This window comes from Dermacentor variabilis, chromosome 4, assembly GCF_050947875.1.
Source record: "Dermacentor variabilis isolate Ectoservices chromosome 4, ASM5094787v1, whole genome shotgun sequence".
NCBI lineage: Eukaryota > Metazoa > Arthropoda > Arachnida > Ixodida > Ixodidae > Dermacentor > Dermacentor variabilis.
The window spans coordinates 51971163-51996555 of record NC_134571.1 but is presented as its reverse complement, the minus strand read 5'-3'; the positions used below and the strand labels follow the sequence as shown (position 1 = coordinate 51996555).

Here is a 25393-nt window from a genome sequence, read left to right as displayed (position 1 = left end):
TTAATCTTTCTAGAACTTGGTCATGCTTAGCCTTTGCACCATAAGACAACCCTTCAAAAATTAAAACGTCAGCTAACTATATTAGTTAAGAGTGTTAGTTAAATATGCAATTATAAGCCAACAAAGATACTGGGACCGTGACTACACCCGTTACTGGCACAAACAGCGATTTGTGCACTAGTACACTACTTGAAGTGCGCCGGTTCAAGAGACCGCTTATAGTGCCCCTGTGCATCAGTCCACGAGCACTCAGTGCTCTCTCTCCTTCTCTTGCTCTTTCTATTCCCCCTTTCCCTTACCCACAGTATAGGATAGCGAACTGGGCGCTCGTCTGGTTGACCTCCCTGCCTTTCCTCTTCTTGCTCTCTCTCTCTCTATGAACCAACGGTAGTTGCTTATACGTACGATTTTCTTCTAACAATACAGACCCTGACTGAAAGAGTGCACTGTCATTAAACACAATATCGCGAAAATACATAAAAAAAGGAAGCTCGAGCATTTGTCCAGACGCCGTGGGAACTTGCTGCGCTGCCCGTACACGCACACAAAAATAGGTAAGCTAATTTACTAAGTTACTAATTTATACTAATGGACCAAGAAAGTTACCACGACGTTATGCGCGAACTCATATTTGATACTGATTACGTCGCCTCTGCGAATACCTCAAAAACGCTTTTGGTATTCGCTGCCTTAACCAGTACGCAATTTGTAGACACGGGATCAGCAAGATGTCACAGAAATCGAACATGACGAAAATTAAAGTCAGTGCAATCAGTCACACCAAAAAGCAAGCAAGCGAGATCAATGAACTAGGTATGAAAAGACGGTATGTGACGTAGTTATTTTCGAATAAAATGACAGATGTCATCACGCCATCGTGCAAAGGGTCGTCGCATCACAAGATCGATACATTAGGATACAGAAAAAAAATGAACGACAATAAATGGCCCATGAATCCAAAACAACGTTCACAGGTAGTGGTCCTTGAGAAAGTCACACTGGGTTTTGCGGAACTCAAATGGACTTCCTTTGGTGTTTGGTGCACTTGAAATCGCTATGGTGTAGTTGAAGACGTTCTCGCCCAGGTCGGCTGGAACGGTCCTGCAGTCATAAGGGTGCGCTGTTAAGCAGGGTGCCTGGAATTATTGCTGCTAGTGTTATTCGCTGCATCCCTGCATTTCATTTCCACAGGCCTGCTCAGTACCAAGCATCCTGGTTATCGAGTAGCCAAATTGCTGCACTTAAGTCTGAAGCATAGGAAAATGTTGGAAATATTTTTTTTAAACTATACCTATATGACAGCCGTAACAAATGCTTCATGCAACAGATGTCTCAAATGTTACTTTTTTTTTTCGTTTTGAAATATCTGGGAACGTTCCGAAATTGTGCATCTGAGGGGAAATCAAATGATTAAACTCGGCGTATGTCAAATGTATAAGCTCATAAAATTTCAGAACATCACGCGATCAATGTTGCCGGATTCGAGGCCCTCGTAATGTAGCGTTCAAATAGCATGTGTGTTTATAGACCTGTTGCCGTCACCCAAATAGGTCACGTAGTCGTGACGCCTGCGGTTGAAAGGACGGAAAGGATGTTCCACATGCGCAGCCTAGGTTTGTGAGTCGTGGGGCTGGCTCGCACTCCCAGGGTTAGTTCTAGTAGTAAAACATAAATACCACGGAAAGTGGATGGGAATATGGCGCCGCGGTAGCTCAGTTGGTAATAGCCTCGCACGCGTAATGCGAAGACATGGGTTCGTATCCCACCTGCGGGTAGTTTCTTCATCCACTTTCATTTCCATTTATTTATCATTTCTTCATTTCAATTAGTAAGTACAACCACAAGATTCGAGACTCTCGTTATATAATGAACGAGTCTCGAATCTGGCAAGATTGATGGCTTCAGGTAGCATGTGTGGGTTTATTGAATAGTTGCCTTCACCCAAAAAGATCACGTGCTCGTGACGGCTGCGGCAGAAAGGATGTTCCACATCAGCCGCCAAGGTTTGTGAGTGGTGGCGCTGGCTAACAGTCCCAGGATTAGTTCTAGTTGAAAAAACAAATACCCAACAAAGTAGATGGGAGAATGGCGCCGCGGTAGCTCTACTGGTAGAGCATCGCTTGCGTAATGCGAAGACGTGGGATCGTTCCCAACCTGCGACAAGTTGTTTTTTTCATACCCTTTCATTTCCATTAATTTATCATTTGTTTAATTCATTTAGTAAGTAGAATTTCCCCTATGTTGTCCTTGGTGTCATTGTTTGTTGGCTTCTTACGATATATATATATATATATGGGGTTAAGGCGCGCTTAAGTTACTGAAAAGCGGCTATAGCACTACCACCCTGTAGCGATAGCACTACCGGAAGGAACTGGCACTGGCAAGAAATCCATGGAGGGGCACGGCAACAGTGGCAAAGTATCGGATGAAACGTCGGAAGAAGAAGGCGAGACCGAGGAAGCTACGCAGTTCTTTCCCACGAAGTGAGCGTGGAAAGCTGAGCCCTGCGGAAATATTATCAGGATCATGTTGAACGCAGTATTTGTCCACAAGATGGCCCAGACCTTATGTACAGATGAGGAAGATGACGGCATATATATATATATATATATATATATATATATAACTTCTTGCTAGTGGCAGTTCCATCCAGTGATGCGATCGCTGCGAAGCCGCTTTTCAGGAACTTAGCGGGCATTAACCTGCTCACCAGTCATTTGTCATTTCGACGGTAAGGCACCCACTCTAGCGCACAATGACGCTAGCGGCCAAGGAATTGGCGCCGTCCTGCTGCAGCGCGACCGTGCTTCTCGCGAAAAAGTCATCGCATGCGCAAGCCGTGTTTCGACTTCCGCAGAAAAGAAGTACACAATCACCGAACAGGAGTGCCTGGCTGTTGTATGGTCCGTGAAAAAAGTTCGCCCATAGGTCCACGGTCGGCATTTCACTGTTGTTACCGATCGTCATGCCTTATGTTGGTTGTCAACAATCAAAAACTTGTCAGGACACCTAGGCCGCTGGATCCTCAGATTACAAGCATCTGATTTCTATCTCGTTTATAAGTCCATAAGAAAGCACCAAGACGGCCGACGCACTTTCTTGGTGACCACTATCGCCATCTTTCGATCACATTACGTCACCTTGTCAACTTGGCCGCATGGACGTCGCGTCTTCAGTGTTACCTATTGGTTCCCTGACCCATAATAATGATGTTTGGGGTTTTACGCGCCAAAACCACTTTCTGATTATGAGGCACGCCGTAGTGGAGGACTCCGGAAATTTTGACCACCTGGGGTTCTTTAACGTGCACCTAAATCTAAGCACACAGGTGTCTTCGCATTTCGCCCCCATCGAAATGCGGCCGCCGTGGCCGGGATTCGATCCCGCGACCTCGTGCTCAGCAGCCCAACACCATAGCCACTGAGCAACCACGGCGGGTTCCCTGACCCAGTTGCCATGCAACCGCCCTTCTGCGTTTTCTGCTAACCAGCCCACTGATCCATATTGCCACGACTTCATGGATCACCTCATTGGTGCTTCAATCCCACCTAACTCCAGGCTTCTAAAACAGCTAAAACTATTCAATTTAGAGCCATATTCTCTACCACTACATTTTTTCACCCGGAGGGTCATCGATGAGTACCTGTCGTTCCGGGTTCTCTTCGTGCTGAAGTTCCCCAGGCTTCTTACGACGACCCGACGTCTGGCCACTTGGGTTACCACAAAACCCATGAGCGAATATGCAGCTGATTCTTCTGGTCCGGTCTTTCAAGCAGCATAGCCCGATATGTTTTGCCTCGTGCGCTCTTTGCCAACGCCGCAAGCGACGTACCACTGTAACCGCCGGGACGCTACAACCATTACTTTGTCAAGCAGAGCCCTTCGCTGTCGCCGGCATTGACCTTTACGGCCTTCTCTCGGCCACTGCAGACGGCAACCGATGGAACGTCACTGCTGTGGATCACTTGACGCGGTACGTGGAAACTACCTCGGTCCGCCTTGAGACTGCTTCTGAAGTGACTGCTTTCTTCCTTCTTACGCCACGGAGCCCCTCGCGTCCTTTTGAACGACCGCGGCAAAGCATTTCTTTCAAACACTCTGGATGAAGTTCTCCGAGGTTGCAACAGCGTGCACAAGACAACCTCCGGCTGCCACCCCCAAACCAATGGTCTGACAACGCGATTCCATCGCACGCTCAGTGATAAGCTGTCCATGTATGTCTAACACGATGGTAACTGGGATGGTAATAACGATGGTAACTGGGATGCCATTCTCCCCTTTGTCACATTTGCCTACAACACCGCCGTCCAGCGCCACCACAGTCTACTCTCCGTTTTTTCTGGTCTACGGCCGACATACAACCTCTGCCCTTGACTTTTCATTCTTTTCTGGCACTGTCAACACTTTTCCACCCCTTTGCGACCAGTTTGTGTCTCGTCTTGCTCAATGTCGCCACTGTGCTCGCATAAACACATAGGCGAACCAAGAAGACCGCAAGAGCTAGTCATTATGATGCCACTGACCGTGTCGTTTTCTACCACCCTGGCGACGATTTACTGCTTTACTGCCCTGTGCGAATGCCTGGTTTATGTTAAAAGCTTCAACCTCGGTTCACCGGCGCCTACAAAGTCATAGGAGAGACCTCCCCAGTGAACTACCGCGTTACGCTTGTTGACGCACCTACTGACTGACGCTGCCGCGGGACAGAAATCGTGCATGTTTCCCGCCTCAAGCCGTTTTATCAGCGCTCTACGCTAGGTTAATCTGAGGCCAGGCTGGCCGTTTTGAGCATTTATATTATGAACGTCATCTTCCTCATCTGTACATAACCATCACCATCACTGCGCATCTTCCATGTCGGCGCGCTAGCGTGTGCTTTTTGGAATGAAAGCGTCGAATTCGAACGCCTTTCTAAGGCGGTCCGCTGTACCATCTGAGCTAACCAGGTGGCTAGTAGATCGCCGAGCAAATTAATCGGCAACTCGAGGCACTGGGACGCTGAATATGGCAAATCAGTTCTGCGGAAGCCCGCAAGGTGGAAGTAGGTTCGTGAAAGGGAAAAAATTGTCATCCACCTGAATTGTAGCGCGAAGTAGTATCGCGTTACCCGCTAATGTGTATATATATGTGCGCATTTGTGCGTGTGTACAATATTAGTCGTGAGCATGTGAAGCCAGCGCGCTCAACCCCAAGGCGGCATATGCGGAACATCCTTTTAACCGCAGGTGTCACGTAGTACGTGAACTTAGGAGCTGGCAGCTGTAGTATGTGACTTTCAAAAGAAAAAAAAAAGGAAAGTGCAGCGCCATAACTGTCTCTCGCTGTGAGGACAGCTCAACAGCACTGCACGGGGGAAGAGGGAAGGGGAATAAAAGAAGCGAGCAGGAAGGAGGCCTCCCCAGCCGAGCTGCAAGACCGACCACCCGAAGACCCTTGGCAGCTGGCCTACAATACCCTCGTGTGCTACCTCATGGCATCAAGAGTGCCGAAATCGATGCTCTCGCTATGCAATGAGCAAGAAAAGCAATAAGTTCCGAAGGGCTCTTTTCTTTTTCTGTTAGTCACAACCATACAACTTGTGTATGCGTACGTATACATCACAGCAACGGAACTGATATGTGTTTTGGGACCCATTGTACGCTTAGTGGCTTGCGCAGGCAAGCATGAAAAAAACATGCGAGCCATCTGAAAAAGTTGTATGATTGTTAGACTACATGTTCGAGTGTAAGCCGGACATAAGTTCGCTTTAGAAGCGTTTTATATGACTACGCTCTGCCAGGTATGCACGGGTTCCCACACACGCACTAACAGCAGCGTCCTACGCATGAATTTTCTCTTGCACGCCCCCCCCCTCCCCCGGAAGTCAAAGAAGAGGGAGGAAGAAATAGATGTTTTCTCGACTTCTGATGGAGCGGGAAATAAGGGAAGCTCTAGTTCCATGGCACATTCTGTTTCCGCTTGCCCCGAAGAAGCCACGAAGTGAGTCCGCGGTCACATCCTGTCAAGGATTGCTTCGCAGACTGAATTCCGAACAGGGGGTCGCGTAAACAGGTCGTGCGGGGTCCGTTTGCCGACAAAAAAGGCTTGTCAACTCCAGACACGCGTCACATCGACAAAGCAGCGCGCGCCCCGGTAAGACCGCACGTAGCCTCGGCCGCGAGTGATTTTATGCATCTTTGGGTGGCAACACCTCTCGCGCTACATGCTTATTTGCATGCTCCGTGTTTGTAGTCTCCCGGCGTCCAACGTCTGCGGCTGTTGGTGGAAGAGCCAGTGTCACGAAACCCAAGGCTTCGTTGAACGCCAGTTGTTTGAGGATTCATTGCTGTCGCCCCGATTGGCTCTGACATTATTTATTTATTTATTTATTTATTTATTTATTTATTTATTTATTTATTTATTTATTTACTTGTCCTTCAGGGGGAAAAGGCCGCCATGTATATGAAATAGCAAATCAGATTGACTTGGTATGGTTATAGGACGAACTTTGGCAGCAACAACATGATTCGCTGAGACGCGGATAACGTGAAATATAATTTTAACCATGTTATCTGGTTTCCGTCTAGGCTGAAGAAGGACGGTTAGTACAGCGGAAAGCGCCCCCGAGTTGCGGTCAACACCTGCTGAGCCCAGTGGTTAAATTTTTATATATCGGTACATACCGCATGTTTCGCGAAACGTGTTCGGAATTTCTTGATATTGGGGAAGTTGAGATAACTAAATGATTTCGTCTGGATCGTCTTTACGACAGAGTCATTTGAAAATGATTCAATGTAGTATTTAACCAATTAATTATGCAAATTAATTTAATTAAAATTTTGCCGAGGACAGTGATGAGATTGATCCCAACGGAAGACTTGAATCACGCCATCCCAGGAGTTCATAACTGTTTCATGGAAGAAGTTAACGCTGTACATGTGTGCAGCGTGACAACCTCTGGCAAATTAACTTAACAGCTGAGGAGCGCAGTTGTGACGCCCATGAGTGAGGCGTTTGACTGTGCCTCGCAAGTGGGCGAGCGTGACGTCACTGATTCAGTCACGTCATGGTTGACGTCATTGGTGAAGCAGACACGTCATTCAATCGCATCAATTCCCAACGGCATCAAAATTGTCCCGGAACACTCCACAATGCGTTCCTCATAGCCCAGGTGTTGCTTTGGAACGTTTAAAATCCGTCAGTCAGTGAACACCAAGGCTCACGTGTACCACGTTTTTTTTTCTTCTTTTCTTATTGTGTTCGTGTACATTTGTTGATCTTGCACCTACGCGGTTTTGACACTGCTCCTAAATGTTGCCCAGAATGTTCCTACAAGTACATTTCATTTTCGTTTCGTTACTATGTATAGTTCTATGTAGTCTTAAAATTTTGTTAGCTTCTGTTTATCGCGTCACCTCCATTCCCCACGATACACGGTTGAACGGCGCTTGTAAGGTATGAGCAAGCTTCCCCCGTGATGGTAGCTGTGTAATGTTTGTAGCTTCGGGGAACTGGTCGCCTATTTTCCCCGGAAGCCATAACGGTAGATCGAAGAAGAGTCTTTCTTTTATTATTATTTACCCCTTTTTTGTCAAGTTTTCTTTTCTGTTTTTTTCCACGCGGAGCCATGGGGAACCTCCAACAAAGGTAGCGACAAGCTGTAGATTTCTACAAATAAAGCTTCATTGACTTAGCGGAGGATGCACACAAACGAAAATTTAGCGTCTGTCACGTACTTTTCTTCTTTCTTTACTTCAGTCTGATGAACATTGAAATGGTGAATTGAATTTTAGCGCGCGCTATTGCAGCTACGCTTTCTGATACAGGCTCGCAGTGACGTTCTTGCGTGCGCCCGCAGTTATGTGGCAAACTTCCCTGTGCTCAGCAACCGAATATTGCAAGGTTCATAGCGCGGTCTTTGCCGCTGGCTGCTCTGTACGTAATTAGGTATAATTGTTGAAGAACTTTCATAAACTCTTGCGCCCTTAGATACGCCTTTAAGTCATCGCTGTTAACATTCACACTCTTAATAACGCAGTTTATCCTTTCTTTTTTTCATATCAGAGCAACAGCTTAGCTATGAGGGAAATCGCACTGGAAGGCTGCCGATTAATTTGTAATACTGTAGATTTTTAACGCCCGCCGACATCTCACTAAACGGGCGCTTTCTTTTTGTTATACTTTGCTGCGTTCTGAATCTCATCTTTCAAAAAAAAAAAGCAAAACTACCTGAACCTACCTCTGAAACAACAAATTATTATTTTATTTCTACGTTTTCTCCTAGCTATGAAATGCCTCACATCGTTATTTAGTGTTACGTACACCGATCCTTGATTTTCAAAGGGATTTCCAAGGAAATTTCTATTTTCTTCTTTCTTTCTTTCTTTCTTTCTTTCTTTCTTTCTTTCTTTCTTTCTTTCTTTCTTTCTTTCTTTCTCGTCTCGTCAAATTGGGACACTTGCCCGCTTTTGGCGAACTCCGTCCACAGGGCTATCATGCGCCGACTCAGCGCCTGCTCTTCGGCGTCGCTGTTGTTTCGGCGCAGCGGATCGCCGAAGACGAGCCCGAGGGCGTACAGCCGGGGCGTCGTGCCCCGCGCGCCGAGGGAGGCCTGCGCGGTCGGAGTCGAGGGGCGCCGCCGTCGCCTGAGCAGCAGGTACCGGTGCACGCTGTTGTTGCCCGACGCGCCCAGGTAGTCGGCGAAGTGGTGCACGGGGCACACGACCAGCACGTCGGCCAGCAGCTCGCCCGCCCAGCGGCTCGCGTTACCCGCCGAGCCCTGTGCGACGCAGCGCGTGAAACCAAACGTGCCCGCTCGAGAGACAAAAACGAGTTCCGGGAGCCTCTTCGGCGAGAGCAACAACCGTTCCGGGAGTTCCTGAACTCCCACCGCCCCCCGATACGCTCACTCTATTTGTGGTTAAAAAGAGTTAACTCGTTTTGCGAGAGTAACTCCCTTTCCGGGAGTTCCTATACTCCAGTCTTTGTTACGTTCAATCTATTTCTTGCTAAAGAGATTGAGACAAAGCATAACACACCTTACGCTTAATTATTCGCGAGGTACGACTACGGCATACACGGGCGCGTAAAATACGCTCTGTAACCCAAAACTAAGCGTCCATGAATGAGTTCGAAAAGTGTGTCACACACTAGCTAATGTAGAGAGGAAAATATGCTTTGTAGCTTCCTGTTCTCCGCTTCATTCTCGCGTAAAAGCGCCTCGACCACATTTCGTGCCCACGGGAGGACAAACACACGATGCCGAGCACTCAGTCCAAATCCCTTGGCCTAAATTCCATGCTAATGTGAAATTACGACCCCATCCACCATCTTTTTCTTTTTAATATGGTACTCTAGAAATCAGTGAAGGCGCTCAAAATTGAAGCGAACGGAAATTGACTAAAATTATTTTCTCTTGTTCAAACACAACCGCCAAACACAGCCTCAGTAGTCCGTAATAAATTTAAATCATGTTTGATGTGGATCATCGAAGCTGATAACTAACGGTCACGAAGAAAAAAGAAAAGAAAATTGAACGCAACGCCGAACAGGCAAGGTATACTTCTTCTCATACGTATGAACTAGCGAGAGAAGTACGCTTTACAGGAGCCTCCGCAACGATTGTGTTTGCGCGGACGACCGCACGCGCGGCCCAAGGGGTTGCGGTACACATTTTATCGACAGCCTCCGTAAAACAAAAGAGTTCATGGTTTTTTGGAACGCTGCTATAGACCCTTTCACGGCAATCCCGTGGGCGCCACCATGTTTGATCACGTGGTGACGCGTCCATTGCTGGCCTCAGCTGCTCGCGTTGACTCCGTGTTTACAATGAATGCAGATGACGCCAGTGCGGTTCAGCAAGCCTCTGTTGCGGTGAATATCGTAGGCGGTGATTGGGGATATGACACCGAGCTTTGGCCACGGCTTCAAAGTACATGTAAGTGCTTTCGGAGGTCATTATGCCTTGTCCAAAAGGCGTGATGGGCATAAACGGAGCTTGTACTAAAACCGGTGCTATATATGTATTCCAAGCTGTCCATATACTTTCTGCTTATTAATTTCAGGATCAGTGTGTCTGACTCTTCGGTTATTATTTGGCAAACACTTTGAAGCAGTGGCTTGTCGTGTTTATGACTTAGTAAAGTTACTCAGTGCGGTCACTATCTGTTTATTTTCTGCCTAATCGCTCGCGGGTGTGCTCAGTTTGCGATATACGTATTCTTGCTGCGCGCAAGGCTTGGAACGTACATGTTCTGCACTTTGCAATAGCTCGTAGCAAAGACGTATTGTCGCTAGTCATCCGCTTACTCTGTGAACTGTCACAAACATTCCCCTTCGAACATTCGTGTACTGTCGGTGTAGTCGCCGTCACCCATGCTTCGGCGCATTGATTCAGGCGTGCGCCTATTCCCTTATTATTGATACGTTGCGATAGAGTGGGCGCAAATTTGCCTGTGAGTTGGGGCAGATGCGTATAGATAACGTGCGAGGAACTTATTATGATAGAAAGTGGCACTACTCTCTCTGTCAATTTGTGACAAGCGGTACTCACGCTCGCGGATGTTCCGGAGTTGAAGTGCTTTCTTTCGAGCTGTGTGATACAGCGATGGCGGATGAGGGAATTTTTTATCCCCGAGGAAAGTCGTGCATTGCGAAGGGTCGGCCACACAGGCAGTCGTTATGTAGCAGCGGTTTATGAACTTGGTCTCACAGATTCATTCCATTCCTTAATGTGCCAGTCATCATTTTTCCAGCCAACTGAAGCACACGCCTTCTCTCTATCACTCCACATTTTGCGGCATGAATGGAGCGCAGTGCTTTCCGGTTGCATTTCTGACAACTGATCGCACAGTAGCAGGGCAGAAGCGGTAATGGTTTCGTATTCGTGCGCTTGCTGAGGCAATGTGTGGAGCGCCGCCGAAAGCCCCATCTCGTTCTTCTAGAGAAAACTGCCCCACAAAAAGGGTCTACAGACTATAAGCTCTGGAACGCCACCACGTATATCTGCTGATGCGGGGACAGCTAAGCCACCGCGAATGTGAAAGAAAGAAAGAAAGAAAGAAAGAAAGAAAGAAAGAAAGAAAGAAAGAAAGAAAGAAAGAAAGAAAGAAAGAAGCACAGCGGCATTGTTATAATAAGGGTTGTATTAGAACGTGTCAGCGTAAAGTAATGGGCAAGGTGCCACCTACACATACACGCCTACTGCCCTGACGCATAGGCATGTGGCCGCTTGGAGCCGCAGCCTATCATCCTTCTCCGTAGGCAGAAACTCTCAAGAGATGCGTGCAGCGCAGCTCACATTCGTGTAGTAATGGGCGATGACGACGGAGCTGCTGTCATTGAAGCCCAAGTTTTGGAGCAAGCCGGGCACCAAACTGTCGAAGAGTGGCCCTTCCACCACGCCTTTCCTCTGCAAGTACGACACCAGGTACGGCACCTCCTCCTCCATGTGCCCGAGCAGAACGTTGACGCCTGTCAGCTGCGTTCGGGTGCGGGCGAATCGGTCATTTCTTACGCTGCGAGCCGCATGATCTCGCATACACGTTGTAGACGAGGCGTTGGAATGCTTATTGTCCGCAGTTAGACGAACAGCATCGCTAACCTGCGCCTAAATGTCAGCGCGCAAGTGTAAACACTGCAGTCCCCGAACGCCGAGGAGCACGTTCTAGTCGGCGAGACTTTGATAGCCACGTAGATAACCCATCCGCGGGTACTTTAATCGAGTGGTCATGGCGCGACATTCAATAGCGCTGGCGACGGACGGCAACCCGGATGGACACCTGAAAAATGTTACATCTGTTTGCCGCTTAACAGCGTGCAACACACGAGCATGAAGACTATCCGATCCGACTGATTGATCGTAAGACAATCAGCATCCAACAGTTTTCCGAACTGCCGGAGCGGCCATCTTTCCGACGCGTTCTCTGACAGAATGATTTCAAGGAACTAGCTTTCCTTTCAAAGAAACGACAGCGCCCCTCTTAAAGGCGTATAAATGTATGCTTACGGGGACACTAAAGAGAAACATTAAATTAGTTTAGTTTAATCACGCATTGCTTAATTTTTCTTTTTGATTTCGCGGTCAGAGGTTACTGACCACGAAATAGGGGCCAATATGAAGGCCTAACTTTCACGTATTGAATTTCGCTCCCAAAACCATGGCAGAATAATGTATTTTTCTTGAACTAAGAATATTACGGCGCAGTAAAAGATATTGAAGCTTGTCAAGTTGAGTCTTCGGCTCCTTTGGAGTATGACGTAGCCCATATTTACCGATATAAAATAAAAATTATCCCCAGCAGACGCCGTACAAATCTATGACGTAGCGCGTCGAGCTGGTGCGAGATTTTCAAGGCAGTGTCGCCACCCATCCTTTGTTATTTCGTCTTTTCTGGGCCTCCCTTCAAGGTAACAGCGGCTTGTCTTGGTATTGCAGAAGGAGTAACTTACTAACAGAGCTCATCCACCAACGTCTTTTTTAAGAACACCACCCGATCCAACGTATGACAAATCGTTTGTACCAGCCACCACGCCTCCGACAACCTTCCAGTCCAGCACGTTTCAAAAGCCGCAGCAGCCGTCTTTCAGACGTGCTGGCCGACGGGCGGGACGGATGGCGTTGACGTGCGTGCGTTCCTCACTGTAGAATTCAACTCACGCGGACGAGATGCCTCTGCTTGATGGACGAATACGGCAGTAACCCGGTGAACGACGGGAAGAAGCGCGGGAGCAGCACCCCGGAGTACATCGACTGGGCATCCACGTCCAGCAAGCACTTGACGGTGGCCGAATTGTCGTCACAGTGCACGTGATGCTCCAGCCACTCCACGTTGGCGTGGTAGTTGAACGTGTTGTCGTGCATCCTGCGCGGTGCCCGCCGGCCAATCGCATTTCGAGTCACAGCGAGTGGCACAAGATGATAAAACTGTGCTCGCCACTACACACTGTAGGCGGCTAACTAAACAGCTGAGCGGATAGCGACCATCTTAAGAACTCTCGTTCCAATAATGACGAAGCCAGCCGACGAGAGGGCTTCACAAAGACAGCACCGAAGTAAAAAAAAATTCCCAGGTGTCCCTATAGCTATAACCAAACAGACGCGAAGGCGAATGCCTTGTAAGGCCTACTGTAAATCACCTTAATCATCCTTAATACACCTTAATCCACCCTAATCCAACTCAATACTCTTTAATACACGTTAATCGGCCTTAATCCACCCTATCTTTCTACACCCACCTTAATCCACCCTAATCCACTTTAATCCTTCATCTACCGTAATGCACCTTAATCCACCCCAATCCACTTGATTCCTGTTTAATCCACCCTAATCTACCTTATTACACCTTAAACCAATCACTGATCAATCCTGAATTAACTTTGCTAATCATTAATCATCTCTTATAAAGGCTGGAAATGCTTTGGTTCGCTTCTGGCCTCCTGGGTTACGTTAAATTTTCTGTACCTCACAACGCGGCCTTGAAACAGAGATTTAGGGCTTTCGCCTTAAAGCGATGCAGGCTACTTTCCTGTGCAACCAAGACGGCGACTGAGCGGACGTTTGGAAACGCTGACGGGAAGGTCGTCTGCTCACAGGAAAACGTGGTCACGTTTTCCTTACACGCTCAGTGTAATGTACCTTGTGTTTTTCATAGGTTCTCACACGCAAAGAATTGAAACAAAGCTATGATATGTGATTTTATTAGCTATTTCTTGCGGACGCGCAGTGACGTAACGACGCAGAGACGTCTTTCACACGGTTCCATGATGCGCTGCAATATTTATGCTCGAAGGTGTTTTCTTCAGCGTAGTGTTTTCAATGCTGACCAGATTTATAACATGCCCAGAGTGAACAGCGCACCATTACGCAACGACGTAGCCATGGGGTTTCTTGTCAGCATCCCTTCTCCTCGAATATATCAAATTTTTGTCCTCACTGAGATGAGAACAAAAATATGGTTGCAAGACGACGGAAAACACCCAACGAAAAACTTGGAGGACATTTAAGAGTGGAACGTGATAGCATTCAAGGACCCATCACTGCTTCTCACGCTTCCCGGCAACTGCAGTTTATGTAACCGCAATGTTTACGGGGAAACGCTGGCGGCGAACGCTATGCACGAAGGCGAGCTTTCTGGTAGAAGCGCTACCTCCTGCATGGACAGATCCCGGAGGCGGTGCACAGTCACGCTAGAAAAATTACATAATTTTCAGGATTCTGTTATTGTTTCGTACTTTTAATATTCAAGCGAAGCTTCTATTGGCTCACAAGTGGCTGCGTCGTGGTCACGCAAAAACCGAGTTGCTCCCAGAGCAGAGCAGCTGCGGGAAAGGGTGGTTTGATGCGTTGACAGCTGCGCCGGCGCCGGAGCGTGAGTCATTAGCAAGGTTTCCAGCCGCCTAGGCACGCGCTCACGCCACGCACGCTACCAATCAGAGCCGTTTCGCTTCAGCCAGGGAGGGAAAGGGCAGAAAAGGGTCTCGTGCGCGCAGCGCCGGCTTCGTTTCCGTTCAGTTCACTGTTCCCCACCTACCTGTGGCAGCGGCTCTTCCTCCTCCCCATAACCGACCTCCGGACGTGAACCTCTCCCTCAAGGGGATAGCCAAGCGGAGTGCACCAGCCGCAGCCCTGCAGCAGGCGGCAGTCTGCAAGCTCCAGGAGGAGCTGGAAGGACACCTGCTGTTGTTCACAGATGGTTCAGTCCGCCCCAGCGGGTCGGCAGCAGCGGCGTGCACAGTTCCAGCTCTCGCCTGTCACAGGCAGAGCCGGCTCCCCTTTACAGCGAGTTCTACTGCAGCTGAGCTCGCGGTGCTGCACCTGGCTGCCGACCTCCTCGCTGAGCAACTTCCCCAGCAGCCGATTGCGGTGATGTGCGACTCTAAGCCAGCGCTCCTGGCCCTGGATCCGTCAACCCACGGCGAGCATGACTTACAGGGGTTATGCTGCTTGAGCTCTAGCCACCAGCGGAATTTCAATATCCTTCTACTGGCTGCCCTCACACGTCGGGGTAACGAGGAGGCGGATACTTACGCCAAAGCTGCCCACCATGATGTAGCCCCGGTTACCAGAGCGGTAGCGGCTTCGGACTACACGAGATATCGGCTACGGTGCCTGCCCACCTCCATTCACCCGGACCCCCGAGTGGCTAGTGGCAGGGCACCCAAGCCGCTTCCAGAGAACGGCCTCACCAGAAGATACCGTTCCACGCTCCTGCGCTTTATGTCTCCTTCCCCTTCCCCAAGGCGCTGAGTCGTGCACACACACACACACACACACACACACACACACACACACACACACACACACACACACACGCACACGCACACGCACACGCACACGCACACACACACACACACACACACACACACACACACTCACTCACTCACTCACTCACTCTATCTCTGGCTGCACATGGACTGCGGCCTGGCAGTAGACCAAGGACCGCGCCACGTCACATGCCTGCAAGAGGTGCGGGGACCCCGAGACTCTAGAGCATCTTCTCTGTACCTGCCCATCTTTGCGCAGGAACGCTGCATAGTCATCAGCACTTACAGACGTCATGGCCTTCCAGCGGCCACAGAGACTGACCTGCCGTTCCCGGTGTGTCCCCGGCTCCCTGCACTGCGAAGCCCGCTGGAGTTTATAAATTCTACTGGGAATCGCAACACTGTGAGCGCCCGCTACAACGCTGGCCATTTAGGCCACTTTACTGAGGACAGTCACCTGTCGCGCATAGTGGAGTCTATTAGGCCACATCGTCCCTCTTTCTCTATCATCTTTCACTTCCCACTCCCTCTCCCCTGGCGATGCTTGGCAGTGCTCCCTCACGGGTTGCAGAATCAAGCGTCCTTCCTTTCTTTAGATCACTATCATCATCACCTGCTGAACGGACTGCCGCTCATCAGGATGGCTCTGGTGAGGCGCGGCAGACCGCGACGGTCGTCGCTGCCGTGCCTGCTGTCGTCCGCCGCGCTGCCAAACAGGTGCAGGCCGATGGACCCGGCGCCGGCACCGTGGCCCATGGCCACGACGTCGGAACCGTTGCCGGCGAAGCTCCCGATGTGCGCGCGCGTCCATTCGAGCGCCAGCAGTTGGTCTTGCAGGCCCGCATTGCCCGGCGCCGCGGGGCCGCCGTTGTACAGAAAGCCCAGGGCGCCCAGCCTGTAGTTGGGCACCACCACCACCACGTCGCCCAAGGCGGACAGGTAGCTGCGGTTTTCAATAGAGGGACGGGAAGATGCAAGATGCATGAGTAAACTTCCTATATCGCATTACGATCTCTCGAGCGTACAGTAAATGGCGATAATGCGCGAAGCGGCCAAAATAATAAGCGATGTTTTCGTCTGTATGGAAGCACCCTAAGTTAGACCTCTTCCTTGTTTTCCACATTTGTATTTATCCTTCATAACTTAAACAAAATTTGGAGGATACTTAAGAGTGGAACGCGATAGATTTCAAAGATCCCCGACTGCTTGTCACGCTTCCCGGCAACCGCGGCTTTCTTGTGGATGCGCGGAGCCAAGCGCAGTGGTGCTGTAAGAACCGAGCGGGCCGCCTAACAAACAAATCGTAACAAAAAATCGTCAGTGTAACACTAAGCGCAATATAATCATGTATGTTCTATGTCAAGACGGGCTTAAACCATGTCGCCCAATGCTGTCCCTCTCTAGTAAGCATGTGAATTTTTTTTAAAGACGACTTGATCCAGTTTAACACTAAGGAGTATAGTGTTTATTTTATTAAAAAAGGGAATACAAGGGAGGAGTTAGTAAAATGCGCAGCAAATAAAATGTGTCTTCGAAAGAAATTGCAAATCGAGTCGGACATTCTCATATACGAATAAAACAGAGATGCATAAAGAAGCAAATATTTCGAATATGAGCTATTTCTATCAACTGATAGCAAGCTCAGTGGTATGAGCCCCGAACTTTGTCACAACAAAGATTCTCTTTCAGCAGGTTTTAAGTCTACCTCAACAGTCCTGACATAATCTCAGCCCGCGCACGATGCCTCACTGTTGTGTTTCACTGCTTTAAATTTAGAGTTTATTTTGGTTTGTACGAGGAACACCTGCCTCTCGGCATCAGCCAACACTTTGTTTTTTGAGCTTAAGCTCTTTCAAAACGGCGGCAGCACGCTTCCTTTCCCGTTCATTCCTCAATGCGTAGGTCCTTCATGTTCTCGTCCTCCTTCCACCGCTCGATCGCCCCACGGACCAGTTGAAGCACCTTTTTGGTCAGTTGTACAGTCAACGTCCGATTTTTCGAACTCCCTAGGTGCCGAGAAAACGTCCGAAAAATCGGCCAGTTAGAAAAGAATGCATGTCTTTTACTGCCCTTAAGGACTCAAACCGCCACCAGCACATTGGAAAAAAGATCTGAAGGCCTGTCAGTACACGCATTAGTCATATCGGTGCTCGGACTGTGACAGGAGATACCGGGTGCACGCGTGTATAAATAATGAATACATACTGTGTCCTGTGGTAATAGCCCCTTCACATGCTTGCTATGCTTCACCGCAATACTTTTGCGTATGCTTCACGAAGTAACATTTCTGTACAAAGGCGAAGCTGACTTTCGGGAACCGGCCTTATGCAACGCATCGTTTTTTCCGAGCTTCGAAGCCAATCGTGAGGTTCAGAAATGCGGAGTCGGTGCCATTGCTGACAGCGGCGAATTCTTTCAATGAAGAACACTGCATCCAACAGCAAGAAGCTTAATAGCGAACGTCGGAGCAGCTAGGCCTAGCGTTGCCGCAGTGGTGGCTATGGCTGCCAGCGGATCAGTGTGCGAGAGCGCCGGCTCGAGGCGGCGAGGTAATCAAAACGACCGCGGTGGTGGCTTTGATTAATGCCGTTTCGGACCGGCGGTCCTGGCAAAAACCTCAGGTAAATCGGACGGCGAAGGGTTCTTGCGGCCGAAATTTCAGACGTTCTGATGCATTGACTCTATGGGGTACGGGATGGTACCGCGAAGCCGCCCGAAAAGTAGGTCGTTCACTGTACACTGGCAACCCCTCCAGCCGACGATCGGGCGTCAAAGACGATTCGTTACGACTCCTGTCTGTTACTCGAGCGAGCATTACCGCGACTTTCGTTCCCTTTCAATAAAGTTACAGCTAATTCTCCCTGATAGAAGCACAAATTCATTGAGTTTTCCCTGAGTTTTTCCAGACTGCTCAATATCCCGGAGAATTCTCGGTTTTCCCGGTTGGTAGACACATTGAAACGACATTAAACACTCATTCGTGCCAGCTGAAAGGAGTAATAATGGCCTTTGACGACACTTTCAGCGAAACGTGATTTACGACAACGAGTAGGATGTCACTCCGTAGTGTGACGCGAACGTTTTTGTCACCATGACATTTATTGCGCATATTCATTCAATACTACACATAAAGGAACTTCAGCTTACGGCAAGAATTAAAGGATGCGCAATATCGTTAGTGGCCGCCTCCCCCCTACCCATCCCTCCCCACTTATACACACACAGGTTCTGTTCCCTGCTATGTTAATGACTGAGCGCACGGGCTTTTACAGAAGCCCCGCGGTCATTCCGCACAGGACCACGCAGTGGCAGTGCGTGGCCAGACACTCAAATGAGGCGTGATGCGTGGAGGGAGACGGCTATTTACCGCCTACGGGGTTTATGGGGAGCTGGTCCTCGCATCGCATTCCTTCCTCTGTGCACGAAAACAGAGGGACCTGGCAGTGAGAGTTGTCTGCCGCAGTGACGGCCCTCGAATGTCCGGCGGGACCCGTTAGTGCCACCCTCGTTTAGTCCGTAAGCGTCTGCAAATGACCCGCATGCAACAGACAGCCGCAGGATCCTGCATTTGTATCGAGTGAAAGCAGCTATGCAAGAGCTTAGCCTGGCAGGAGGTGATCACTCTTTCGCAGTGGGTTTTAACGCGATAGCGTTAGGGGCCCCATGTTGCAACACATCCGGTGTCGGTGCCTTGCGTCGGACGTCGTATGGCAAAAATCATACCGAACCACAACCACGCAGGCTCTCGAGTAGCGCATAGGCGTTAATGAACTAATCGAATTCCTCAGAGTAAGACGCGTCAGAAAAATCGTAAAGTACAAGCTAAGCGCAACCTACAGACATGATAGCGTCAGATTGTAATTTGAATATACGCAAGTTATTGAAGGCACAAGTTATTGACAGTGCTGCTGCCAGTTCATAAAGCAGAGACCGTCCCGATGAAAGCGCCGACGCTCAGAACGTCGAATTTTCTGAAACTGATTCTGATGAGACTGACAAGAAAAAATTGGCTGGGGTTAGCTAAGGTTAAGCCTGGATATCTCGAAGCGAAAAGGTTCGGTGATGCTTATGGTTTAGGTTATGGTTACGCTTTATGATTTAGCCTATGGTTATGCTTACGGTTTAAGTTATGGATATGCTTTTGGTTTAAGTTATGGATATGCTTACGGTTTAGCTTATGGTTATGCTATACGATTTAGCCTATGATTATGCTTACGGTTTCACTTATGGTTATGCTATACGTGTGCCTTGTGTAGTTATGCAAATTGCTTATCAATGATATATACCGTAAGTTATGCAGGATTATTAAACTTCTTTATTCATCATTGTTGGGCACATTGTCTTGCGATTTCTGTACAGCCATAAACACAGCTCTCTGTATCAGTAGTATCACTCTCTTCTCCTTCCATGTTGAATGCGCACGCCTATTCTCTGGCAAGCGGTTATATAGTCGGCCTCCGCGATAAACACGCGCTTGCGGCGAACGTCAAACGATGACGCATAGCGCGCGGCAGTGGCCACCTGTGCCGACTCCGAACACACTTATGTATACGGAGCCAATTCCGACTCCGAACACACTTACGGAGCCAATTCCGACATACGCCGGCTCACGCGAAGCGCAGCGCGCGGCAGTAGCCACCTGCGCCGACTCCGAACACACTTATACGGAGCCAATTCCGACTCCGAACACGCTTACGGAGCCAATTCCGATATACGCCGGCTCACGCGAAGCGCGGCGTGTGGCAGTGGCCACCTGCGCCGACTCCGAACACATACGGAGCCAATTCCGACTCCGAACACGCTTACGGAGCCAATTCAGACATACGCCGGCTCAAGCGAAGCACGGTGTTGACTATAGTAGTGAAGCTTTTCGCTTCAAAATAACGCGCATTCGAACAGGGTAGCCATAGCCAGCGTCATCACCGGGTGACGATTAAGACAGGCATTGCTTGGCTACGTAATAAACATTTGACAAGAGCTTTGCGGGCAAGAGACAATGACGATCAACTAGAAGTATATTTTCCCTCGTTCTCAGCTTGAACTCCGAATATAGTATAACGAAGAGAAATGACGAATTCCACCGGCAGTTTCGGAGCAACGTCCCCTGCTCTTTTGAAGCGGGACCATCCCAATGGCAGCGTGCTCAAATGGCGGATGGAGAACGCCTGTCGGGACGAGGTCACCCAACGGAACAGGCGTGACTGTGCCGACAAAATTGGTGCAGCGGATCGGAAGCCCGGGATTCTGGGTAACTTCGTAAAGCGTTTTAGCTCGCGAACTCCCGCCCGATTGCTCTTGCGGCGAGCCTTCGAGTTCCAGTCGCTGTTTAGAAACGTTGCTCCGCGTCAGGAGTCGCTCCGAATCAGCTGTTGGCTTTTGACTCGAAACCGAAGTGAGCTTACACAGTGCAGGAGAAATAGTTCATAGAAGACGATCGTGAAAATGACTCGAGTGTTTCCATTTCTGCTAACGTGGTGGCATCACGCCGCTCTGCGCGAGAAGGACGCGCACCTTCCGTCGAGCGGGTAGTCCCGGTTGCTGCCGGCCTGGAAGAACCCGCCGTGCAGGAAAAACAGCACCGTCCTGTTTGCGCACGAGGGCTGCCGCGCCGTATCACAGTCCGCCTTGGGCGTCCAGATGTTCAGGTGCAGGCAGTCCTCGGACACGTCGGCACTGCGAGCGCCTTCTTGGTAGCACGCGGGACCCGGACGTCGGCCGTCCATCTGCACCGCGCCAATTGCAACGTCACTATAGTATTCGAATATATATCAGCGGGGAATTTATAACCCGAGCGCGATCCGCACGAACTCGCACGACGTTAGAATGGCGTGTGTTCCCTCGAGAATCGTTTTTATGCAGGTGTGCAAACACCGCCGTTTCATTCGCAGCGTCTTGAGACAGCGTGACCTATTCGCGCGGAGTCGTGAATCGTGAAAGAACGGTCGATTACGAGTGCCGCAATGATATGGAGAGACTGCGGCGCAGCCTCGCGTGCTTATATTTGGACACCAATGGAGAGCCCGATACAAAACCCTTGGCTCCATAAATTAGTAAAATGTGTGCCACAGACTAGCGAGATCTTAAAGGGACACTAAAGGTTACTATGAAGTCAAGTTAAAGTGATAAAGCAATCAATGCTCCAGAACGTCTAAGGCGTCAATATAATCGCGAACAGAGCTTTAGTAACCGAGAAATCGAGGTAAATGCATGACACGATTTGCGACCCCCCAGAGACATTCCTGTACTAGCCCGATGACGAAGGCACTCATCATCATAATTTATGTCACTAGTACTCAACTACTCGTATTAAAAAGATCATTTCATTAGGTTATAAGACGGAAGAAAATGCTACTTGTCTACTTCTGTTCTATTCTAAGAAAAAATAACATTTTGACGTTACCCTTAATTCAGTAGTATGGGTGGTCAAAAGGTTTCGTTTTCGCTCGACTCTGCGCCGCGCGCGCTTTCGTGTTCCAGTTGTTTCGTTATCGCGTCGTGCTGCGCTGGTTCTGCTGGCTCGCAAAACTTGCACTTCGAACAAGCAGCGAGAATGCCACGTCCATGTCATGTCGTGGGATGCGCGAACGGTCCGCGAAACTTGGCCAAGGGCAGTTGCAGCGGCGAATCCAACGTTACTTATCACTGTGTGCCAACGAGTTAACCTCTCCGTTCAAAGCGTTTAGGTGCCGTACCTCTGCCACAGCGCGTTGGCAAAGAGCCAAAAAATCGCACAGTGTGCTCGCTGCACTTTCGTCCAGAGGATTACGAGTTCAACGTCGACTTACTGAAGTCGTGTGGAGTACCTTTCAAAGCAATGCTTTCCCGTAGCGCTGTTCCGTCGGTCTTGCCTGCATTCTCCGAAGCGCAACAACAACTGCAGGTCGAAGACGGGGCGGTGAGTGCGGCATTTGGTTTTCACGAAGAAAAAGCTACAAATGTGCGAATGTGTACAGCCATCGCATACAGTTGCCGTCGTAGTAGTACGCAACGACGCCGGCAGCACGAGCCCTCACCAGCAGGTCACGTTCATCAGTGCTTAAATCGCTGAAGTCGAGCCCAGCATCGCGAGCCAATGTGTCGTTGTCAGGGTCGTCCGTTGCAACGAACGTCATGCTTGGCGTCATAAAATAAAGAACCAACTTATCGTCGCACGCTTTCCCTTCCGCTAGCCACCATAGTTCAACTTTCGCGCTGCTGTCGGCTCTGTCTTGCCTCTGTTTCTGGCCGCGCGTTTGCGTTTTGCGCAGAAAAGTCGTAGCACCGTCTGCGGGCGCCGTTTTACTCACCGACGGTGCAACGTCACTATGAGACCATGACGTCACCGCTCCTCGATCGGAAGGCGGGCGATTTGAACTGCGCTAGAGGTACGCGGACGCTTCAGAACGCATTTTCTCTTAAAGTAAGTCTCTTCTTCGCATGAAACAAGCGTTTCGAGGTTTCTGGGATGGTATTTCAACAGTTCCCGTTGACTTAATATTAACGTTTAGTGTCCCTTTAATTACTATATTCACTAACGATTGTGGTCCCGCCAGTCAGAGGCTGCAATCACGAACATATATCCCGGCGATGGCAAGTACAAGCATATCCGTGTCGTTCTCGAGTGCATTAATTGTATACGTCACAGTCACCAATGTCGTCATCACCAGCATCATCTTATTCATAATCAATTCTGTATATGTCGATTATAAGGCGAACGCCTCTCCGAGCGACCTCCCAATTCTTGAACCCTGCCCTGCGGCAGCGGACTCCATCGCAAGCTTATATGATATATCGGCGAGCGAGCGAGCGCTGGTCATACGCATCCCTCAAGGTCTGCGACTACTCGAGACAAACCAGCAATGTATATACAGTTTCGTGCGCATATGGTTATCTCGTAGTGTAACAAAATCCCGTCTCGCCTGTGGAAATGTTTTGAACTCCATACGTATTTAAAGAAAAAGCGAACGGCCTCGTCTTCCCTAATTTCGTCTATCGTGACTTGTTACTGATCCCTCGGGCTATGAAACACCAATAAAACTGCGCCGGCTAAGCTGAGCGCGGTTTCACTCCCTTATAAAGCGAAGCTTTCTTGCCGAGTTCCACGCATTTTTTTCGAACGTATCTGGCCTCTAACGACGAACGCCACGGACGCATGCTTCAACAAGCGGCATAGAACACTCTTTGTCATGGGCGAGCCAGCGCGTTGAGACGCTTGGCGCGTTTCAACCCGCACTTGAAGAAACCAGCTCACAAGAAACAACATGGCTGCGACACGACACCTACGTATCACCACTCAAGGTTTAAACAGATAATATACGTATGATGTACCGCATGTAAATATGTGCATACAATACCCAGCCTGTCTATAATTTACTGCAAATAAAATCATTTCTTCGTATAACGCGCTCCTGTTTAATACTAACATTTATACGTCGAAAGACACACTTGATATGCACGCACACACGCACATGGCTCGCGAGCCAGTCACGCCAAGAATGCTTCTCTTTACGTAGATGACAACAGGAGTTGGAGTCTGCATGCCTGTTCTTATTCGGCCCTCTGACGTGTTCTTCCTTCTTCTTCCTCCCTCGGAATGCTATCGCTGTAAATGCACCCGCGATTCACTGTACATACTCTCGTAGAAAAACTACAGTAACCCTATGGCAAGCAAAATCACTGTGGCATTTTGCGACAGCGGCTCGACTTATAAATCTAAGCGCACGCATCAGCCTCCGAGATCTTCTGTGAGGAGCAACGCTCCCCTCCGGGTGGTTTCCGAGGCGATGTCACAGCTAGCAAGCCGTACCGAGTTGTGCGACAATCTACCAGCAGCGGAATCAGCTTCATCGTAGAATTATGCTCGCCTTCCGCGCGGCGGGCTCGAGTCCGTGGCCGATGGGTGAGCCCCTTTCAGCGCGCGGAGAACACTGAACGCGTAGTAACATTCCAGAAGACCAGGTAACTCCGCATAAACAGCTATTTGCGCTGCAAAAGTGTATGGGCGATAACTGTGCGAAATATGTCGAAGACTCGAGGACAGTTACTGGTGAAATGTGTAGCGCGTGAATGTAGCTGGTGAATGTAGGTGGTCCTTGAATAGCTACTGGTGAAAAGATTGATTGATTGATTGATTGATTGATTGATTGATTGATTGATTGATTGATTGATTGATTGATTGATTGATTGATTGATTGATTGATTGACACGGGCGAGCAAGTGAAGCCCGGTATTTGAACAGGGAGCGAGACAGTCCCGTACCACACTGCGCTGTCGTGGCACGGCTTTCTGGAAGCGGAACTTGCCCAGCGGTGGCTCGGCGAAGGGCACGCCCAGAAAGGCGTACACGTGTCGTCCGGCGGCCAGCGAGCCGAACCCGGTGACAGAACCGAAGGCTCCGACCACGGTCACCTCGGCGTGATCCGCTGGCACGGCGGGAGACAGGAGCAGGAGCGAGGTCAGGATCACGATGGCCGCCGACAGGATGGTGGCCACGGCGCACGCCAGATCGGACGTGCTCAACTGATGCCCCCATGTGGGTTCTCTGCGGAGCAGGCGATTCACAGCGCGCGATAACAGTCGCTAAGTATGGACAGCTGGGCTGGTTGGTTGTGATTGTCGTTATGAAAGGTCGTTCCAGCGCACAATTGAACACGGACAAAAAGGGAAGGACAACACGAACGCCGGTACCGGCGTTCGTGTTGTTTTCTTTTTCTCGTTCGTGTTCAGTTGTGCGCTGGAACAATGTTTCAGAATGCCAGGATAACAGTCACTGTCCACGCAGTTCTTTCTTTTTTTCAGATCGCGTAGAAATTGACATGAATACCTTCCTCGCACCGTTCACTTCTGTTCATTCCGTCTGTCACTGTTATGTACACCTTATGCCTCCATAGTGGACGCTCCTGCTCATCCTGGGGATTAGGCCTCCTCTAATCAAATTTGATTTTACCGAGAAGAGTGCCCTCCTAAGCGAGAAATAGGCAAACGTAGAACAGGGTTGAGGCGCCAGCACTGGTAAAATATCGTTCCCCATTCCGTGCCCTCAACATAGCTTATTATGTAACACGCCCGCATTATAGAAAATGAAGCTTGAACCTTTCCTTCTTTTTTTTTTTTTTGCTCAGCGGAACTATCTGATGCAGACAACTCGACCAGCGCTATTTCAAAGTGTGGC

General features: G+C 49.4%; 1 protein-coding gene across 1 annotated transcript in view; it reads right to left on the bottom strand.

Annotated features, from left to right (window-relative positions):
* Positions 1-968: 968 nt before the first annotated feature.
* The window catches only part of LOC142578202 (cholinesterase-like), a 36642-nt gene continuing 12217 nt past the window's right edge, over positions 969-25393 (bottom strand). Inside the window, exons 2-8 of the mRNA XM_075687603.1 lie at positions 24481-24763; positions 20755-20966; positions 15857-16186; positions 12638-12842; positions 11279-11458; positions 8442-8758; positions 969-1101 (exon numbers count right to left, since the gene is read on the bottom strand). Coding sequence (XP_075543718.1) covers positions 969-1101; positions 8442-8758; positions 11279-11458; positions 12638-12842; positions 15857-16186; positions 20755-20966; positions 24481-24763 — 1660 coding nt within the window. The remainder of the gene's footprint in view (positions 1102-8441; positions 8759-11278; positions 11459-12637; positions 12843-15856; positions 16187-20754; positions 20967-24480; positions 24764-25393) is intronic.